We start from the raw sequence: 12514 nt of genomic DNA, 5'->3' as shown, positions 1-12514 counted from the left end.
TGCTATATATACCTGCACCTCCAAAACTGCTTTCACTTCTGCCCATATGGCGCTACAAACAGTTGCACCGTCTTTCACCCGCAGCTTGTGTCCTGATGGCTGCACTCTACGACCGACATAGTCCTGGGTAGGCAGCCGGGCCTCTGAGGAGCACACTTTTCTGGTTGTTTTATGATTATTACTATTACTGTGTCTATGTAATTTAAAGTTAAAGTTTAGTTATGAAAATCTGCATTTTTAATTTGACCAAGTAGGCTATCCTGTCCTCGCTCCCTATCTGAGCATGTCCACTTCTCCTGGACCTGTTACCCTATAAGGGGGCCGTGTCCACATAAACCTTTTTGAGCAGTGGAGCGCTTTAAATATCATGTCCAGAGTGCTACACATGCTTGTAGGCATGTTCAACCCTCTATTTATGTATGCTGAACATGCAGAGTGATGACAGACACCTATTGAAATTTAATGTAATGTAATGGATGTACTAGACCGTGTGACATTGATGTGAGATCTGAGTATGAATTCACACCAAAAAAAAAGTTGAAATTAACAGATTTTAAAAGACTTCGGGAATTGGGATCCTTGGCCTGCTGGCAGCATGCACAAGGAATGCGCTGATTATGAATTCACAAACACTGGTGTATGGCTTGTGAATGAGCTTCAATGTTTCTTGTGACACCTCCATGTTTTCACCTCCAAGGCTTGTTATGTCCAAGTCAAAGCTAAACCTAATCTGCTGGCAGATTCCTCTTAGCCCAGAAAAAAAATTAAAACATGAAAATGCAGTAGAAATAGTAACAGTGTTGCCTGAGACATTATGACAAGATGTCCTTGTGAGGATGTTAATATCACTGACTCGGATGAAGACAGAGTGACAGCGATTACTTGTAAGAAGACTCGGTAACAGCACCAACTCCTATGAAGACACAGTAACAGGACTGGGGGAACTGTTCCTGTTGGTGAAAGCGTCCTCTAGCACAGAGGCTACTCTGCTCTGGTCCGCCTCACTGATGAAGCCCATTTGTACCAGCTCAGCAGCCATATCATGAACATTCTCATTTGGTAACAGATCACAGCTTAGATGTCTGTTCAGCTTGTCTTCCAGTTGCAACAGTAAGGTCAGATGATATTTGGCTCCTTCCTCCACAGGCTCAATGTTACACTGCATATTAACCACTTTGCGGGTCTCCTGTTCTACGGTTTCAGGTGTGGGTGATTTGATAGAGGGGGTGGCAATAGGAGACTTGACCGTTTCCTGTTGAGGCTGCCGAGGGCGGGCCAGACCAAACGCTGTCAGAGGATAGATACCATTCCTCACATCCTCCAGGAATTTAATCAGTTCCGAGGCAGGGAACTGAGAGAGTCTGAGCTGCGCCTTCCCTTTGATCTCAGCGATGACGAGGTCGGGATCCATGTTCTTTGTGATTTCCTCCAAGGCGTTCTCAGGTATCATGTGTTGCTGGCTAACAGTACAGTGTGCAGCCAGTAGTTTCAGCTGAGGAACTTCAAACAGAGACTGGTTGAACAGCAGTTCTCTGGCTGTAGGCCTCCTGATAGGATCACTCTTCAAACATTCCTGGATGAAGTCCCTCTGCAGGGGGTCCTCTAGTGACTGAATGGCATTGTTGATGGCATCCTGGGAAACAAAGGAGGACTCTCCATTACCCTGGATCTCTAGGAGCGCCATCTCTAAGGCACACATGCCAAAGGAGTAGATGTCCACAGCTGTAGTCACATCAGCAACCTCTTTATATTCTGGAGCAAAGAAGTGCAGGTTCTTCTGTTCTTCTCTACATGTTTTCACATGGTTGTTAATGGTGTCAGGAGCAACTGAGCCGATCTTAATGAGTCCGTTGTGTTGGATGAAAATTGTGTCACAGGTCAGGTTACCGTGGATGATGGGAGGGTCACAGGAGTGGAGGTAGCTGAGAGCAGAGAGGATCTGGTTACACCATCTCTTCCATGACTTTTCATTCATTCTCTTGTGATTCATTTTTGTCTTCTTCAGAAACTGCTTCAAACTTCCTGATGACATGTACTCAGTGATGAAAATCACCCGAGCTCGGGTATCCTTGACGTCGGCCCAGTACTTGTGGAACTTGACAATGTTCAGATGGTCCAGCTGGATCAGGTTGTCAAACACTGCCCTCACCTTATCCTCCTGTAGTTTGAAATTCTTTCTCTCAGAGAACATGACTTCATTCCAGACCACCTCCACCCCTTCCTCTGTGTCCATGGCCAGATAGGCTGCATCTATACCTGGGACGTTACGCTGAGTCACCTCCTCTCTACGTTTCTGCCAGCGGCCACAGGGACTCTCCTCCAGAATATCCGACTCATCATCACTCTCATCCTCATCATCCTCTGTCGCCGCGCCATCAGGAGGAGGAGAGGGAGGCGAGGTGGACAAGGGCGAAGACACAGATGCACCCCCCGCTGTCCCCTGCTGGGTGTTAATGCCATTACCAGTTACAGGGCCTGCAGTCACCTCTGCGGTGTTCGCCTCCGCACCTGGAGGTGACTTGCCCTCTCCTTCTGACATATGACTTATAAATCTTGTGTGTATGTCCTTCCTGTTGTTCTGTGGGCCTGCTACTTCTCTGAGTTGTTAACCCACTCGTCTCTTCCGTCCTAGTGACGTCAGTACCCTTTGACAGAGTACTTGTAGGCCAGTGATGGCGTCAACACTATGACTATGACGCCAGGCATCTCCATATGAGCATGAAGGGACACAGACACACAGATTCCAGAAATTGTATTGATGATGTCAGACATGTCCATATATAGGCCTAAAGGACTAAAGTGTACTGTGACGTCGATGTGACCATATGTTGGCATAAACTGACCAGACATCTTGAACAATATGCGCGCATTTGTGTTATTTGTGTGTGTGTGTGTGTGCGTACATGCGTGCATGCAACCTAACAACAGAGAACTCCAATGCATCCATAGCATCACTTGGGTGGAAACCCCGGTTGGTCGGCCATGTCACGACCAACTACATGGCTGCTAGGCTGCTATTTGCCCCGTCAGGTGCTTCGTGGTCAGCCAGCAGAAAGCCTGGCGGTCCAAAGCTTCGGTATAAAGACCAGCTGAAAGGGACATTAAAGAGGTGCAACATCAACCCCAATGTAACCTGCAGTCAGCCGGCCACTGTGGTGCTCCTTATGCCACAATGTGGTCGCACACTTTGAGGAGAAATGCACCCAACAATGGATGGTGCGGCTGGCACCAGCGAAGACACAATCATGCTACTCCAGTACCATCTCAACCGTGGTAAGATATGTGGTTGGTTCTACAATCAGGCTTCAGTAATGTACAGTGGCATCGTCACCAGCAACAATAGACACTGACAAATCCACTCATCACAGCACAAGGAAGCTACATCATCATTATCAACGAATGATTTCTCATTGATTTAAAAGTATATTGACAAAAATATACATTAACATATATTTGTACATGTTTTGTTAAATAATAATGTATTTATTCATTTTGACGGGTACACTGATATACAATGGATATTGAACATCACGGACAAATTTTTTTTCCCATTGTCACAAATGTGTGTAAACAGAGTGCCAAAATAAAATCAATTATACATTTATACAATTTCCTATAACTATAATGGAAAAAAGCAACATGGATGCTGTTACAACTCAAGTGATTGATAATTATAAGTAAGGTCCAGCTGTTATTCAGCCAGCTCTTTGTGGAGAAGTTAACAATAGAGCTAATAGACTTAACCCTCCTCACCCTCCTTCCAGCACCTTTTGTATGGGTTTGGTGAAAATGCCTCTGATGATCCCACTGATAAAGCAGACACCAGTGCCTCTTCCCTGCCGCACTCAGGGACCTGGGTTGTTTCTTCATGATCTCCCCCGTGTAAGCCAAACAACATGCACAAAAAAACGAAATATCATGAGATATCCTATGCAACTGCTGCCCCCTCTTTTACACTCTTCCACAATGCAATTGTGGGTGCCCTAAGGAGGGTAATGAGGTGTGAACTGCAAGGTTAGAGGTACAGTCCCTCTGGTGTGCCCTCCTGTTTCTTGTACAGGACATTCTCTTTTGATTTCTTGAAATCCTCGTTGGTGACCTTCATCCGGCGTTCTCGCAATGCCATCAGACCTGCCTCTGTGCAGATGGCCTTAATATCAGCTCCTGATAGGTCGTCCTTGGCCAGGATGAGGTCATCGAGGATAACGTCATCAGCCACCGTCATGCGGCTGGTGTGGATCTGGAAAATCCTCCTTTTGGTCTTCTCATCCGGCAGGGGGAACTCAATCTTACGGTCAATTCTTCCTGGTCTGATGAGGGCTGGGTCCAGGGTCTCTATCCGGTTGGTGGCCATGATGACCTTGACGTCCCCCCGCGAGTCAAAGCCGTCCAGCTGGTTGAGCAGCTCCAGCATGGTCCTCTGGATCTCCCTCTCACCACCAGAGTTGGAGTCATACCTTTTAGTCCCGATGGCATCGATCTCGTCAATGAAAACGATGGAAGGGGCGTGTTCCTCCGCCACCCTGAAGAGCTCTCGCACCAACTTGGGCCCGTCTCCGAGGTATTTCTGGATCAGTTCTGAGCCCACCACCCGCAAAAAGGTTGCTGATGTCTGGTTCGCTACCGCCTTGGCTATCAGGGTCTTACCTGTGCCAGGTGGACCATATAGGATGACTCCTTTTGGTGGCTTAATGCCCATCTCCTCATAATACTCCGGATGTGTGAGGGGCAGCTCAACCGACTCTTTGATCTCCTGGATCTGATTATCCAGTCCTCCGATGTCGGCATAGGTTTCTTGCGGGGCCTTCTCCACTTTCATCACTGTCACCAGGGGGTCTGTGTCATCCATTAGCACCCCGATCACAGCATGTACCTTGTGGTTGAGCAGGACAGAGCAGCCGGGCTCCAACAGGTCCTTATCCACGAAGGACAAGATGCTGACGTAGTGCTGCGACCCCACCGAGGTAGAGACGATAGCGTGGTTGTCATCAATGATTTCCTCCAGAGTCCCCACTGACATGGGGGTTCCCCGCAGGTCATCAACCTTGGACCTCTCCTCCTCCTGTTTCTCCTCCAGGGGTTTCATTTGCTCCTGGTTCCTGATGAACTCTTCCTCCATTAACAGGTAGTCCTTGGTGCGCTCCTGCTTCAGGAGCTTCAGACGGCACTGTGTGTGAGGGGTTACTAATGGAAGCTTCCTTGCAGCGTCCGGACCCTTGGTCCTCTTCTTCTTCTTGCCGACTCTGGTGGGGATTGGAGGTTCATACTTCTTTTTCTTGTCTTTGTCATCCTTCTTTCCGCCTCCTGGAGAGTGACTTCCACTCTGACCTTGTCCCATTGTTACTTGTTTTCTCTAGTCTTCTTGTCTCCTCTCTATCTCACCATGTACGCACTACACACCTTTTAACAACTCTGTTAGCACCATCGACACTGGTTATTTATAGGCTATTTCGTTGAATGATTATGTCACTATGAGCTCAACGTCAGTTTTGTTGTAGTCCATAGCAACAGTTCTAATCTTTGTTATCTCCGCCAGGCCGCAGTCCCAAATATGCCCACATATGGAGATGACTGATGTCATATAACCGGTACTTTCGTTTTCTTCAAATCCAACAGCGACAACTTTTATTTTTGTGAATTTATAATCCCAGATCCAGCGTCCTTCAGGCTATATTGTCAGTCTAGAGGCGTACTTGGAGGCCAGACTGGAGCCGGGGCGGCAATATGACAATATGACGGGCAAAGCAGTGGCGGACATTTTGTGGTGCCACTGAAACAAATAGAAAACCCATACATTTTTCCCATAGAGATTTCCGAAAATATTGATATACATTATTTTAAGCCTGGAACCAAGCCACCCAGGCTCCTGGTGAATCATGAACATAAAACATTTGACTCCGTTTCCTAAAAGAATTGAAAACCGCAAAGAAAGGGTAGGTCTATTTATTCAATATAGTATATAATATAATTAACTAGAAAGTACTGTTCCTGAAGAAACAGTGTGGGATCGCTAGGAATGTTGATAGTATCACACTAGAAAGTACTGTTCCTGATTAATTCTGTCTTACCTATTTATATTACATATTGTGATGTCACGTGAAGCTTGACCAATCCAAAAACGGGCGGAATAATAACTAGTGAAGATAACATTAGTGTGATCGCTAAAGCGATCCCATAATGAAGATAACATTAGTGTGATCGCTAAAGCGATCCCATAATAACTAATGAAGATAATCTCCCCAAGAATTTTCGATCCCACAAAAATATTCAAATATTTTTTGCTCATAGCTCAAGATATCAGACCAATCGTTAATCGTTAACACACACACACACACATACACACACGCACACGCACACGCACACGCACACGCACACGCACACGCACACACACACACACACACACCTTCACACTCACACACTTTACCTTCCTGCAATATTTCAGCCTCCTAGGACAAAAACTGTAGCCAGAGTGTGGGTTAGGAAGATTAGATGCTCCGATATCCAGTTTTGTTCCCAATATCTCCATCAACACATCTACCAAATTTGGTGCTTCTATCACAAAGTGAACGATAGTTTAGCTACACTATATACCACTACTGGTAGACTGGTACTGATTTTAAAAGGTTTTAAGGTCCAATCAATGCCAAATCTCAAATCTCTCTGCACACTACCAGTAGGCTAACTTAGTACCTCCACAAATTCTTTAACACATAATCATGTTTTATACTTTTTATAGATATTTTAACTTACATTTCATGATGGAAGTCAATGGCCTCGGATCAGGCTGAAACCTAACCCAAATATGGAGACTGATATCATCATGTGACATCATCGATTTGTAATATATTGTATAAGTTATAAATGTAGGGTGTCAAGTTTATAATTTACAATGTTAAGCAGAATGTCCTGAATTAATTTATGACACAGTAATGTCTCACTACAAATCAAATAATATAAAGTTCATTATTCACTATATACATGAACTCCATTCACTTGAGGTAAGGACTCAATCCTGGAGTGGACAATCCACCAGTTTCCTGCTGAGAACCATGGCCTCAGATTTAGAGATGCTTATCCTCATCCCAGCCGCTTCACACTTGTCTGTGAACCAATCCACCCGCACCACACATTTGGGTTACCAGGCCTGTCCCGAGGCTTCCCCTGCCACCTGACCTCACCAGAGAGGGGCAGAAGTGTCTACTGATCACCACCTAGTGGTGATCAGTAGACACTTCTCTCACTTCTCTCTTCACCCAAGTGTCCAAGTCTAGGGTGCTCTGGTATATCCTTATGCTCTAACATGATGTTTGTTATGGCCCAATCCATGATTAGCGCAGAAGTTGGCTAAATAACTCTATATTCAAGTTATTCTAAAACAATCGTTGCTATAGAGTGTTCAGTGACAGGGGTCTTCCCGTCGCTTCAGCTCTTTAGTAAACAGTATACATTAGTAGGCCTACTAGTACCAGGATACCAACGTCATCCAATCGGGGGAGAGAACTTGTACAGGCTACAGGATAAAAACATGAAAAATTGGAAGTGATTAATCAAAATAATAAGAAGACAAATTGTGTGTATGTATCAAAATGTAATTCAGTTACTGTTCTCCATTAAACACAACATGTAAACAGGATATTAGGAAGTGCTGCTGATCTAGAATCTCAACATTCCTTATTGTGAGGTCCCATGTCATGAACAGTGTGTGATTATGGATGGCGGCTGTGTGGGAATAGCCGGTGGGGAGAGTGCCCCTTTTTGCTTGAGCCCCTGCCCCCCAGAATGTCCCTATTTTCTTCAATTCATCATCAACTATTCTCAGTTTTTGGATTCTTCGTTCACTGTGAATGCAACAAACAAAAATCCTCCATTAATTCAAGGCTTCACAGGGTCAGTAATTGATAGAAAAAAAGTAATTTTGGGGGTGACAAAAGAATCTACAAGTGTGAGAAAAAAAAACCTAAAAAACAAAAGGGGTAGGAGATCCCAGCCAAAAGAAAAAGATGGAGTAGCTATCAACAACTTAAATCCTCTTGTCTTAGTGAAACAGACTTGAGTTAGCACTGTACTCTGACCCCTTTTTTACCTGTACACGCAAAATGTCTTTGCCAAAATTAACTGAATATCTGTTATTTTTGTTCCCCCCAGAATAGGCATGCTGGGGTTAAAGTGGTTAAGAGCTGGGTCAGACAGTCGTTGAATGGGACATCGGACTCAGCTCTTCCCTTAACCTACCCAAAACTAGAACTCTAACCTACCTAAAATAACTAGACTACGGAGATCACCCACCCAGAACTAAAATAACAAAACTCAACAAAAAGGTGGTTAAAATAGAAAGAAAAGAAAAAAAACAGGAAGCTGCTGTTTGTTGGCTTGTGTGTCCCATCCCCCCTGCAGTGCTCCCCCTCTCCTTGGTTAATAACGGGAGCACAACGGGGTCATTCACTCAAAGAAAAAAACAACAACAAATGAATGTGACGTGTTGGCCAGTTTGACATAAGCCCCCCATATGCTACTGCCTCTCAAATCTAACAAGGCTCAAAGGTGAACACAGCACATAAAAATGGACGTCACAACTGGAGATGCAACCAAACTGAGTTTATTTAAAGAAAAGGACCAACATACTCAATGTGTGAAGTAAACAACTCAAACCAAAAGTTGATGGAGATCTCGGCCAAAAGAAACAAAAGATGGGGAAACTACTGGGCCAACCACACATTGGGCCGTCGGACCCAGCTCTTCCCCCTAGCCAAACAAAACAAACAGAAAACTAGACAACCGAGAACTGCCACTCGGAATTAAATTAACAAAATATAATGAAAGTATGTTGAGGAAAAGTAAAGGTGGTTAATACAAAGAAAGAGTGTGTACCCTTGTAGTTCTTCGCTCTCCTTTTAACCTGATGGCTAATTGGCCAGGGGTTCCATTCCTAGACCAGGTAAAAGGAGAGAGGGAAAGAGAAAGAGCACACCCTCAATGGATGTGCACAAGGGCATATTCAGGGCTTTACCCAGCCACACATAACAGGGAGTTAGGGCTATGTTTTATTCATAAAAATAAAGACATGAATTGTGTTCATCTGAAACATGCAACTACATGCAAAACATTGTTAAAAGACAAAGAAACAAACACCTTTTTCCTACCTTAGTAGGCTAATATTGACAACGGGCTACAACCTAATTGTCATCAAAACGAGCAGTCCTCCAAGCTGGACAAATAACATCGGTCTCTGTACAGTGTAAGGATTTTAATTAATCTCGTTATCTACATTACTCCAGTAGAAATTAGGCACAGTTTGTGTTTTAGCACTGTTTCGCTTATGAGCCATCGATAGAACTCGTTTCAAGAACGTCGGGTGGCTATTCTCTCCTCAACAATAGAAACATCTTCAATCAGACATTACACAGATGTAACTCTAAGTCCATTGCATGTCAGGTCCTACTGAGTTGGACAGTTGCATTCTCACATACAGTCCCACCAGTTTATGTCTAATGTCAAGGTTACAGGGGCAATTTCAGGGAAAACATACATTTACATTGCCAAAGCAAGTGTGAAATAAAAACATCAAAGTGAAGAAATGTATGTGCAATTAAAATATATATCGTAGGCCTACTAGAATTAATAAATGTAGGCAACTAGCTACAAACTGAAGAATTGTGCTCTCACTGTTAAAAAATACCTCCCTACCTAAGGATAACTTCATATAAAACTTGAAAAATGTACAATAGGTCTATGTCCCGAGATCAGTACAGTGCAGATAGTGCAGGAATAGTCTTTACAGTGTTTGTGAAAGCGCAGCAGGTTCTAAGAACAGAAATACTGGGTGCTCTAAAGTTAAGGTTGAGGTAACAATTCCTGTCCAGTGAGGTGATCACAAAGTCAAAAACCAGATTCCAGAACAAATGGAAGCCACTTACTTACTAACGAGCTATGGATATATCTTTAAAAAGCCTTTATTGTCTAGGGCATAGCTAGTGTAGCAATATAAATAAGTTAAAAAGCCAACAAGGACACCGACTGGTTGTCTCTCTCTTTCAGCTGAAGGTGAGTCTGTCACATGTGCTGCTGTCTCTCTGTCTATTTGTGTTGCGGTATGTCGCAATATGCATCAACTCCACTTGCCATGTGTGCATTGTGTTGGTCGCTGTGTGTGTGTCTGTGAGAAATGGTAAACCTGCTATCGAAAAAAAAGAGCACGGAGCTTGTAACACTAAACTAAAGATTGAATTAATAACGTCACCACCTGCATACACGGACCTGTATGTTTAGTCGATAGAAGCACTTCCATATGAACAAAGTACTTTATATTGTACTCTGGGGGGATGGTAGGTCTGTGGTAATGCATTAACAAAAATATTAAATAACATACATTGAGTCAGTTTGTCAGCGAGACAAATGTAGTAAGTGTATGATGAGACAGTAATGTAATCCAGAGAGTTGCAAAATACCATACCACTCAGTGCCACGGTTAAAGGCAGTGCCTGGTTGTTCAGATATGTGTTCAGTGGGAGGTGTAAGGGGGTTGAGTTACATAACAGCGCACTTATTACTTTCCTTCCACTCCTCGTCATCAGATTCCTCCTTGAATGTCACCCTACGTTCTGCTGTCTCCTCATGGTTAGGACTGAGGAGGACAACCCTCACGTCTGTAACTGGGCCCCAGCTCTCGATGCCCTGCATGACTAAGTTCTCAGGGTCGGCCTCCATTTCTGCACCCGCTGCCCAGATAGTGAGCGTCTGTCCCGCTTGCAGGAAACAGGAAGGAGGGATGTGGAAGGAAACATCTGCTAAGTCAGGGTGAGTCCTTTTAACCACCCAGCCCCCAAGATTCTGCTCTTCCTCAGAGTTGTTCTTCAGTATGACATAGTTGCCCTCTACATCAATTTCTGCTATGCTCACGGGACCGTGAGCTGTCAAATGCGTGGAGGGCCTCATGTAGGCTGGTGTGCTCCAAGGATCATCCTCGTTCTTCATTTTCTTCCGCTTCATCCTACGTACACCTTGGGAATGTAGCTGTGACACAGGCGCATGCTGAGAGATGCTTGGTGACATCTGCAATCTCTGCTCTTCTCCTTCCAACATCTTTCTATAGGATTTGATCTCCATGTCCAAGCTCAGCTTGATGTCCAGCAGGCTTTGATATTCATCCAGGTGGATGCGCAGCTGGCCTTGTATGTTCAGCATCTCTTGCTCCTTCTGACTCAGTCTCTGCTGGAACCTTTCTCGCTCCATGTCCATGGTCCTATCTAGTTCTCGAACCCGGCTCTCCAGTGTTCCTTTCTCTTTCTGGTAATGCTGCAGCTGTGAGGTGAGGGTGTCCATACGGACTTTGGTTGCATTTAACTCATCTTTGGTGGCAGAGTCAGCATCGCTCTGTCTCAATGCAGTCTGCTGGGTATTCTCTAGCTTGGCACTGAAGTTGCGCTCCAGTTCTTCTTTGTACTGCAGAATCCGTAAATCATGCTCCTGCCGGAGCTCATGCATGGCCTCAGCCAGTTTACTCTCAAACTCTCTCCGCCTTCCTGAATCCATCTCCATCAGACTTTCATGCTTGCTCCGGAACTCCTGTACCTCCTGCTCACTCATTTTCCTCTGGAAGTCAAGCTGCTGCTTAAGTGTCTGCATCTGGTTATCTATTTCCACTTTACTCAGCATCTCAGAGTTCAGCTGGTTCTTGGTGTCTGCCAGCACAGCCTCAGTCTGTTCTATCTGAGTGTGGAGTTCAGTAACATCAGTAGTCAATTTCCTGTTCTTTGCCAACTGGTTGCTGTAATCAGCTTCCTTTGAGTTGAGGGCTGCCTCCAGGTTCCTCCACTGAGACACTGCATAAGCAAGGTCACTCTCTTTCTTCTGGTTCCTGGCTGTAAGTTTTGCGTGCTCCTCTGAGAGATTTCCATAGTCAAATTGCAAACGGGCCCTCTCGCTAGATAGTTCGTCCAATGATTTCCGGGCATCGGCCAACTCCTCCTCGTAGAGCCCCCGGATGTTGTCCATCTCCAGGGTCGTTGACTCCTCTTTCTCACCAAGGAGAAGGTGCAGGGACGATCTCTCGTTCTCCAGCTTCATGACTCGCTGGATGTAATTAGCGAGGCGATCATTGAGATGCCGTAGCTCATCTTTCTCCTGGACTCGTGTGGGGCTGGCAGCCATGCTGATGATGATGTGTCTTTAGCACAACCAAACTAAAGGGCTGTGCTCGGTTTCTCAACCCAAAAGGACTGTTCCAGCCCACTGCAGCAAAACGTTCACAGATTCCTGTATAGGAAACACACGGTAAACTTAAACAGGATACAATACAAGTAAATCGATATTCATTGCATAAGCAAAGATTTGTTTATGCACACACGTAGCAGAAATGATTCAATATTATCCTGTGCAAAGAGTTTGCGAACTGAAATACTTGAAAAACGTCATATCGCTGTGTCGTCATGTCGATGTCCAAATATGTAGTTATTTGCCTCTCAATTGACTGTCAGTAAATTAAAGTGACGTATAATAAAATTAAGTATCAGCATAT

The 12514-nt window shown here is 44.7% G+C and overlaps 3 protein-coding genes across 3 annotated transcripts; all 3 read right to left on the bottom strand.

Annotated features, from left to right (window-relative positions):
* Window positions 1–913: 913 nt before the first annotated feature.
* On the bottom strand, window positions 914–2539 carry LOC308090698 (nuclear receptor-binding protein-like; the record flags this gene model as incomplete). The annotated part of the gene is made up of 1 exon (XM_080435963.1): window positions 914–2539. The coding sequence occupies one exon, from the start codon at window positions 2537–2539 to the stop codon at window positions 914–916; it is 1626 nt and encodes a 541-aa protein (XP_080292089.1).
* Window positions 2540–4015: 1476 nt separating this feature from the next.
* Window positions 4016–5311, bottom strand: LOC308090340 (26S proteasome regulatory subunit 4-like; the record flags this gene model as incomplete). The annotated part of the gene is made up of 1 exon (XM_080435467.1): window positions 4016–5311. Exon 1 carries the CDS (start codon window positions 5117–5119, stop codon window positions 4016–4018), a length of 1104 nt encoding a protein of 367 aa, XP_080291593.1. The 5' UTR covers window positions 5120–5311.
* A 5213-nt stretch (window positions 5312–10524) lies between these two features.
* LOC308090697 (lamin-B3-like) lies at window positions 10525–12147 on the bottom strand (the record flags this gene model as incomplete). Its single annotated transcript, XM_080435962.1, has 1 exon — window positions 10525–12147. The coding sequence occupies one exon, from the start codon at window positions 12145–12147 to the stop codon at window positions 10525–10527; it is 1623 nt and encodes a 540-aa protein (XP_080292088.1).
* Window positions 12148–12514: the final 367 nt, after the last annotated feature.

Source organism: Gymnoscopelus braueri (genome assembly GCF_963280865.1).
Source record: "Gymnoscopelus braueri genome assembly, chromosome: 8".
NCBI classification, from domain to species: Eukaryota; Metazoa; Chordata; class Actinopteri; order Myctophiformes; family Myctophidae; genus Gymnoscopelus; species Gymnoscopelus braueri.
This window is presented reverse-complemented; position numbering and strand designations above follow the sequence as displayed.